Below are 9313 nucleotides of genomic sequence, written 5' to 3' on the forward strand. Positions count from 1 at the left end.
TCGGCGAGCTCGTTTCCTCCTGCGTTTTATTGCTTTCCTGTCTTTCGCAGGCACTTCAGAGGATTGGGCTTTGGCTGAAGTCGAAGCATGAGAGAGGAATGGTGGTGGTGGTGGCGAGGGGACAAAATGTTTTTTTAAAAATGTGCTTGCGAGCTCTACCTCGTCGTCTGCGACCGGGGGAGCCGTCACCCGGGCAGGCCGACACTGAGGCCGCAAAGGGCCGACGCTCGAGGGAGTCGGAGAGCGGTCTCTTTGTCTCGTGTCGGGGCCAGGACCTGTTGGCCCGGTCCACTAGCCGACTACTAGGAGATCAAGGGGCTGAGATTGGTGGATCGGGGGGTGTGGGTGGGAGGAACACCGAGGCTAGAGCAACAGAGAGAGGCTGCGAGGGTTTCTGGGTGTCCAGCCTCACCTGCCTGCTCGTGTCCGTGTCTACACATCCAGCGCTCTGCACCGCTTCAGTCCGTGTGGTTGTTGACGGGCTTCCCGTCCGCCGGGGCCTCCTTCTCCGCTCCGTCCTTGGGCTTTCGCCCGCTCCGCCCGGTCAGCACTTTGTAGCAGCCGCGGGCGATCTTATACATCCAGATGGTGTTCAAGATGTCCAGGGCGATGCAGGAGGTGATCCAAGCCACCTGGGCGGCCAGACCCAGCCGCGCGAAGTCCTCCGTGCCGAAGGTGGCGAAGACGCTGCCCCAGTACGACGGCATGACGGCGGTGCGCACCAGGAAGAACACCACCGCCATCGCGACGCCATTCACCACCACCAGGCGGTGCGAGCGCGGGTACTTCAACATCTCAAAGAACCACCTGGGGGGAGAAGGTGACGATTAGAAATGAGCATCTGTCACACAGTAAAACAAAGAAGGGGGGATGTGTGGACCAATATAAGGTTATTCAGACTCACCTTTGGTTCACAAACGGCGTGGACAGCTCTGAAATGAGGCGGAAGTTGGCAAAGTAGGGAAGCACGCCTCGTGTCTGCAAAGACGAGCAACGTGACACAAACACATTACTATGTATGAATAATCAAGGGTCTCCAAATGCTTCTGAAGTTCAAACACTCACCAGCACGTATCCGTATGCATAGAGCGCCGCCAAGTGGTGACAGACAAAAAAGCTGTCCCCCATGGTGCTCCAGTTACAGGCCAGCAGCACGAGGTCTGGAGGACAGAGGGGGCACGCCGGTCACAACGGTTACGGTTATGTGGGCGACGGCACCACAACACGAGAGCAAGACTGTGGTCATAACCTTCACTTTCTAAAAACAGTCGGAGTCAAGTTGTACCGGGGTAGACAAAACACTCCACGAACAGGACAATACCACCTTTTGACATATTCAATATTTTTATCTTTGAAAAGTCTCATGTCAAAGTGCAGATCGCTGGGCCTCTTATGCAGCCGACAATGCATTCAGTCTAAAATGACCGGCGTCGCGTTGGTGGTTGCGACTCTAATCAATTTACCTCAGGGAGAAGAAACTGCACGAGTGAAAAGGGGAAAAGGTTAGAACGTGACGGAAACACTTGTAGAAGACAAAGAAGAAGGCTTATGAAAGCTAAACTGTGGTTATTAACCTTCAATTTCTAAACAGCAGTCTCAAGGCGAGCACCCAGAGAATGAAAGGCCCTTTATTTGTTTTTGGATCAATGCTCAGTTTAAAGTCAGTTTAAAGTCCCCCACCCACACACACACACCCCCCCACCCCCCCCCCCCCCCCCACCCACACACACAAATGATCAACAGGAAAACAAACAAAAATAGCTCACCGTAAAGGAGGTAACCACAGGTTATGGCCACGTTTAGTTTGACGAGACTGGGGTCACCCCTGTGGGAGAAAGCAAAGAACAGTGTGTGAGAGGGTGCATTCAAACACTCGGCGTGGGGAGAGGGAGCTGCTTACCAATCCGGAGGAAATCTAAGAGCGCTCGCACCGCGCGCCTCTGATCGAAGCAATTTTTACAAACGACTTTATGAGACTGTGAATCGAGCAGAAAGCTCATTGGGGGATGACTGATGCTGATGTGCTGACTGTGATGCACCGTTAGGTCTTGATTAAAAAGAAAGGGCTTTGTTGGTGGTGTGTCCATAACTGATCATTTTTGATTTGTTTCTGAACAATCTGTGCCGACGCGCTCTGGTGACTAATAAACTCTGCTCAGACAGACACCCGACCCCGCTTTTGCTCTCGCTGTATCGTATGGCGAATGACACGGCTGACCGCTTGTGTAACAGGACCCCACGTCACACATACTGTACAAACACACATATACGGCCCATGTGAGCGCACACACACACACACACACACACACACACACACACACACGTACTGTACTGTACAACAGCTAGCCTCACCCCCCTCTCCCCCAGACGACCCTGAACGCACCGCTGTCAAAAGTGATCCTGCAGACTTCACCCGATACCGTTCAGCACACCGTCCACTTTCGCTATAGGCGCTTTGACTTCGAGTGCACACGAGTGGAATGTATGAAAATATGCTTATTGCATTTGTGTGCATGTGCAACATGAAATTCTCTGGTCGCCTCGTCAGTGGTGCGCACCGTCTCTCTCCCCCCGATTGTGCGTCTCATCCAACGTCAGAGAGAGACAGTCCTGCTGTTAACTGATCGGTTGTATCACTTTACCTCTGCACTTGAAATGCAGCGGGCAAATATAAGATTGGCTGTCCCCCCCCCCTACACATATGTCTGCCATCAACAACAAGAGTCCAAAGGCTTCATGATAATCACATCAGTGTGATCCAGCTTCAGCTCATTAGACGTACAGCAAACCCAGGCTCCTCTCTCACTGGAGGGATAACTGACTGGTATTTGACCGAGAGAGAGAGAGCGAGAGATATGGAGCCTTTCACATAGGAAGTGCTGCAGTAGTGCTGACTCAACGGGCCTCAGGCACTCATTTGAATTCAAGTGTTTGTTCCTCTACCGGCGTTTTATAATGAGATCACTTCTGATATTACATGGTTTCAGATTTTGGTATTTATTTATTTTTTATTCTGTAAATCTTTCTATCTGGAACTTCAGGTTAAAAAGTGCTATATAATAAAAATATTAATATCATGATTAGTGTATGAACTTGTCACATTCACTAGTTCAGTTCAGATTATTTTGAAGAGAGGTTGTATGAGGTGCTGATACATAGTCCGTGTATGTTTGGAGAAACAGAAGTAGCAGCATGAAGGCAAATCAAAGCACTGTTGTGGACATCAACATGAATACCGGTTTAAGTGGACGCTGTATTTGGAATATTTTACCTGCTTTACATTGCTGTCAGACAGCCCTTTGAAGCCGTTATCTACGCTCTCTTATAGACACCAAACCGCCTCGCTGAGTTAGTTAAGTTATTGTGTTTTAAAGGGTTAGTGCGGATTCCCCAAAGTCACGCACTAAACAAACTGGTGCACCAGCAGCTCCAGTGTTCTGCTATGTAAACTTACTGTTTTTGTTGAAGGAGTCTTGCGGTTCTATTTGCCCGTAGTAAGAAAGGCTCTCCGGCGGCGAGGTAAAGCGATAGAAATATTCTGAACATAGCGTACACTTAATCAGACAGATTCTTTCTACATTCCTGCTGCCCCCGTCCACAGCAGCACAGCTCGTCTCCTGTGCTGGTACTCACTGTCGGTTTCTCCATACTGGAGGCGTGCCGACCGCCATCTACTGTAAGAAACACACCGATTATGGAGAAGTAGATTTCATATACAGAGAGGCTGCTTTTCTCAGCAGGGGGACAATAATACAAATATTCATATAACAATTATAATGCCTTCATCTGAATAATTAAGGCAAAATACAAATGAATGTAAAGTTGACCATATCAGTTTAATGGCCAATTTACTTCTTTTTTTTTTATTATAAGTTTTTTTTAACAATTCAGTAGCAGCTAGGAGAATGTTGACCCTCAGTCTTCACACAGGTTGCTCAGTGGAACATCACCTGTAACGTACTGTACTGTTAGCTGCCTCCCGTTGTAGTTACGGGTCCTGTACACCGTGGGGGTTGTTTTTGGTTGTTTTGTTTTTGACCAATGACAGCTGCTGCTGACTGCCGCTACAACGACCATGGTCTACAAACCAATCCGAGCAGAGCATGACATCCTTTAATGAACAGGCAAAATGAAACGTGAGAAAAGAGTAAAAGACACGAAGGACAAGAACACGAAGACGTTCCTGCATGCGGCCCAGTGCCTTCTAACCCAACCTGGAGGCTGATAGGACGTGTTGGAATATTCTAAGTTAAATATTATATCTAAACCAGCTCGCCCGCAACTCGCCACGACCCTGAAATTTGAACCCTCATTCTGCTCGGATGGTCCAGATAAGCCAATCGAGAGATGCGGTGCTCGTTAACCGAGTGGATTATGATAACAGCCAAAAGGCCCGTGTGCTGCCAGTGAGAGTGACACTCCGAAAGAGTCTGAAAACAATGCCAGGTTGTTGTTGTAGCGGTCAGGCTCTGAGCTACCGGAGAGCAGAGCAGCCGGGGGAGAACAATGCGGCTGTGTGACGGGTCTTAATGATGCTGTAATGCAGTCGGATTGACGGGAGAATTATCGCTTGCGCCACTCGGCTGCCAACAAGATCAGCTTCGGAGGCATTAGGGACACTGCTGGGGATCAGATAGGTGCCTGAGGGCGACGAGGGTAAGTTTAGCAAGAGGAGAGGAGGGAGGGGGGGAGGGGGGGGGGATACGCCTGGTTGAAGCAAACTGCAAGGCTTGAGTTGGAACACCAAAAATATTTTATGACAAAGAGGCTTTGGAGAGGAGGGTTCAGATACTATAAGCACCTGAACACATGTAAATTGGTAGAAGGGAGAGAGAGACCCCCCCCCCCCCCCCGCCTTCGCCCCCCCCCCCGAGAGTTACACCCCCCCCCCCCCCCCCCCTTCGCTCCATCAGCGATGCTGGCCCAGGACCAACGCCTGAGACCATGAGAGTGCGGTGCGCTGCATTGATTCGACAGCCAGAGACGTAGAGTGCAACGGGCCGCTAGAGGCAGGTGGGGGGGTCCATATGAAGAGAGATGGAGAGAGAGAGAGAGAGAGAGAGAGAGAGAGAGAGAGAGAGAGAGAGAGAGAGAGAGGAGGGGGTGCAAGCACTAGGCTGCTGTTGTTTGCTGTGAAAAGGAGCCTTGTTGGAGGATTCTAGTCTAGTCTGCTCGAGAGCCAGAGAAACAGAGGGGAAAAGAAAAGAGAGAAAGAAGAAGAAGAGTGTAAGAATAGAATGGAGAAGTAAGAGACGGAAAGCTGAGGAGACATGCTTTAAAAAAATAAATAAATAAATAAATAAAAAAAGATTTGAGATATTGGCGAGAGAATCACCATTTCTCTTTTTCAGAACTCATTGGTGCAAATAACGCAGTCAGCAGTAGCGCAGAGAGAGAGAGAGAAAAATAATCAAAGGCTAACTCCACTGAATGTACAACTCTCCAGAGACTCCACTGACATATTAGACCCCTCCCCCTTCCCTCTTTCATTCTGATGAAGGGAACACCATCGCCATCCAAAAGCTTTTAACCAACCCCGACGATTCCCTCCCACCTCCCTCCATTTCCTCCCGTCCCCTGTGAGCCGGTCGTGCCTGCTGCTCTGAAAAGGCAGATGTGAGGAGACAAGTTTCTCCTAAAAGCAGAAAACGCCTAAAGCATTTTGTTTTTTTGAAGCCTGCCAAAATGACGAAGCATAATGTGTCGGAGGTTTTGCAGCAGAACTGCTACTGTGCTCATAGGGTTGTATTTGTTTTCATGTCACATCTTCTCCAGCCGTGTTTCATTGGATTACAGTGTTGTTGGATATTTTATTTATGAACGAAACGTTCCGGAGCTGAACAGTAAGGGTTGCCCATGGCAACCATTTTAAGAAACCAATTCTTGGCCTTTCGTTGCCATCAGTGCCAACCACCTTTTAACATATAAAAGAATAGGAGTGGCAGTTTTAATATTCGTTAAATTAGTGATATTTAATTATTGCCGTTTCAGTCAGAACCAGAATAAGCTGCACGTGAGTTGGTGCATCAGCAGCAGCCACTTTAAGGAATGTGTGTTGGGCTTTCTGTTCTTCTTACCAGACGGGGTTGGCGTTGACGACGTCATCGAACCACAGGATGTACAGACAGAACAACCCCACGACCAGAGCGTGCACAGTCGATACCAGCCTGGGGACACACACACACACACACACACACACACAAAAACAAAGTGGTAAACATGATGACGAAACAACAGTTTCTTCTTCTGCCATTAAATATTCCATCCAGCCTTCAGTGATCCCGTATGGAAATCTGATTTTATGATGCGCATATTTGATTTGATATTTGGTATGTTTACTCCCCCAGAAAAGCCCAGACCAGGGATTGAACCGGGAGCCCTGAGCGGAGGCTGATTAGGTCTCCAGGGTCTTGATAACAGTTTGTATTTAATTGCATCTACGTTATCCGCTAAGTCCACGTGGCGGTGACTTCTTCTTTATCAGGCTTGATACAGTATCGCCCCCTGACCTTTGGAGTGCTTATCTGTTCGACTGAAGAGATACTTCAGAGAGTTCAGCGGCCCTTATCGCCGCTCCGCCAGAAACACAAGTCCTCCACAGTCGTCACGCAGCCCCTCTAGGGGAACAGCAGTTCACTGTCCGCTGGGGCCACGGCTCTACAGCCGGGCTACCATATGACCGGATGAGTCCATTATTACCTCTGAATCACTGCGAAGAGTCTAAAAACAGAACGTCCATAGAGGAACTTGTGCTAAAGGACGTGTAATGCAGCCGATCTCTAGTTCCAGTGTCTGCATTGAGAAGCTGTCTATTATACATCTGTCAAGTAGTCACAGTTAAGAAGAGAAAAAGACAAAGAAATCAGTAAACAGTCTTCTCGATTGTGCGGCTGTGCTTCAATACTAGACGGTCGACCCGGCTTCCTCTTTGGAAACGCTTCCTCCCTCTCTTCCCCTTGCACTTAAGTCGCGGTTACATAAACAACATGCTGACAAACAGAGCTGGCTGTTATGCAACAGCAGGGCCACTGAAGAGAAGCATCAGTGCCTGGGCCTTTGCCTCGTATTGGACTATTCATTGGTGAATACACCCCGTTCTTTCACATGAGGAAGGCCTAATGCAAACTATAGCTGACTGAATGAAGGCTTTTTTGTGAGGGACTGGCAGACGGCAAAAGAGACAAAAAGACAAAACAAGAAGTTATGCAACTACAAATCATCGCCCTCTGAACTTCACCCCAGAAGCTTCAGCTTGAAACCTAAAACCTCACAGCTGCAGTTACGTAGAACGACGACGAGTCACCGGAAAAACACACACACACACACACACACACACACACGTGTTTGCTCAACACGGGTCAGTTTTGTCAGGAGGTCACGACTTTGCAATGTTACACAATGACGTGGTGGTATTAGGAACTGGTAGGGAGGCGCGTCTCAGCAGGTCTACGGGACTATCTGTGATTCTACGACCAACATGTTTACATTCTTTGTATCAGTGGGCCTGTCAAGGAAATAGGAACAATTGGGTGAAACAACAAAATCAGTGGGTGTCCTTTCACTAAGGTCTGTCACATCCAATATAAGAAGAAAAATGAATTGTTACATTCAGGTATCGATGCATACAGAGCTTAGTGACGCGTCTGTTCCCGCTTGACAGAGTCTAAGAGATAAGTGGTACATTGCACCGATGGGGGAGTCTGAAAACCTTTCCGTGGGATAGAATTAAATTGCTGTTTATTATTGTGTGTTGGACGTCACAACGAGCCTTGGCTGGTGTAAGATGATACTTTTTAAAAATGGTTTTACACTTGGGGAAATAACCTTATTTGCTTCCCTGCCGAGAGTCAGATAATTAATACTGCTCTCGTGTCTGTTTAGTAAATATGAAGATGGGGCTCTTTATATGAGCACGTAGTTAAAATAGTGTCCGCCTCTGTCAGAGTGGGAGCTGTAGAAGGTGCTGGTAGTTTGTTTCCTTTAGGCAGAGCCACGCTCGCCGTGTATGTCTGCAACCGTACGACACTTAACAGATGAAATAAATAGAAAATTAAAAAGATAGTGGCACACACCTGGAGTTCCACTCCGTGAGCTTGGTGGAGGGCAGCCGTCCATAACCCGGCGTGATGACGGTGGAGAGACGCGGGCTGACCACCGAGAAGAGGAGCTGGAAAGTCACGAAGCTGCCAGCTACCACGGTCAACTCTCTCGTCTCCATCACTCACCTAAACACGAGGAGGAGGAGGAGGAGGAAGGGGAGGAGAGGGTTGGGGGGGTGGGCGGGCAGGAGGACACACATGGACAGGTTAGTCCATGTGTTAGACCAGGTTGAGCAGTCGAGGACTCTCAGTCATCCTGGGCGGAACCAGAAGAGAAGCCGAGGCGGCGGTTGGGCGAGAGGGCGAAGCGCCACCCTGTGTGGTTCATCCAGTCCAAAGAAAAGAAGAAAAGGAAAGAGATAGATATATAGATATAGATAGATAGATGTATATAGATATATATATATATACGTATATATATATATACACGTACACGTACACACACACACACACACACACGTACACACACGTACGTACACACACACACACACACACGTACACACACGTACGTACACACGTGCGTGTGTACACACGTACGTACACGTACGTACACACGTGCGTGTGTACACACGTACGTACACACACACGCACATACACACACGCGTACATACACACACGTACACGCGTACGTACACGCACACGTACACGCGCACGTACACGCGTACGTACACGCGTACGTACACGCGTACGTACACGCGTACGCACACGCGTACGCACACGCGTACGTACGTACACGCGTACGCGTACGCACACGCGTACGTACGTACACGCGTACGCGTACACGCACACGTACGTACACACACACGCACACGTACGTACACACACGTACGTACACGCGTACGCGTACACGCACACGTACGTACACACGTACGTACACGCGTACGCGTACACGCACACGTACGTACGCACGCACGTACGTACGTACGCACACGTACGCACGCACGCACGTACGCACGTACGCACGCACGCACGCACGCACGCACGCACGCACGCACACGTACGCACACGTACGTACGCACACGTACACACACGTACGTACACACACGTACACACGTACATATACACGTACACGTATATATACACACACGTGTATATATATATATACACACACACACGTGTATATATATATATACACACACACACGTGTATATATACATACACACACATATATACATACACACACATATATATATACATACACACACATATATATA

At 48.7% G+C, this 9313-nt stretch overlaps 1 protein-coding gene across 1 annotated transcript in view; it reads right to left on the reverse strand.

The window, feature by feature from the left end:
* Window positions 1-8479, reverse strand: part of tlcd4b (TLC domain containing 4b) — an 8872-nt gene extending 393 nt beyond the window's left edge. The window contains exons 1-6 of the mRNA XM_031839134.1: window positions 8073-8479; window positions 6078-6167; window positions 1767-1825; window positions 1066-1160; window positions 905-978; window positions 1-807 (exon numbers count right to left, since the gene is read on the reverse strand). The exon at window positions 1-807 is cut by the window's left edge and continues 393 nt beyond it. Of these exons, the coding sequence (XP_031694994.1) occupies window positions 459-807; window positions 905-978; window positions 1066-1160; window positions 1767-1825; window positions 6078-6167; window positions 8073-8218 (813 nt within the window). The 5' untranslated portion in view covers window positions 8219-8479 and the 3' untranslated portion in view covers window positions 1-458. The remainder of the gene's footprint in view (window positions 808-904; window positions 979-1065; window positions 1161-1766; window positions 1826-6077; window positions 6168-8072) is intronic.
* Window positions 8480-9313: the final 834 nt, after the last annotated feature.

Source organism: Anarrhichthys ocellatus, unplaced genomic scaffold (genome assembly GCF_004355925.1).
Source record: "Anarrhichthys ocellatus isolate YVR2014 unplaced genomic scaffold, GSC_Weel_1.0 scaffold1317, whole genome shotgun sequence".
NCBI lineage: Eukaryota > Metazoa > Chordata > Actinopteri > Perciformes > Anarhichadidae > Anarrhichthys > Anarrhichthys ocellatus.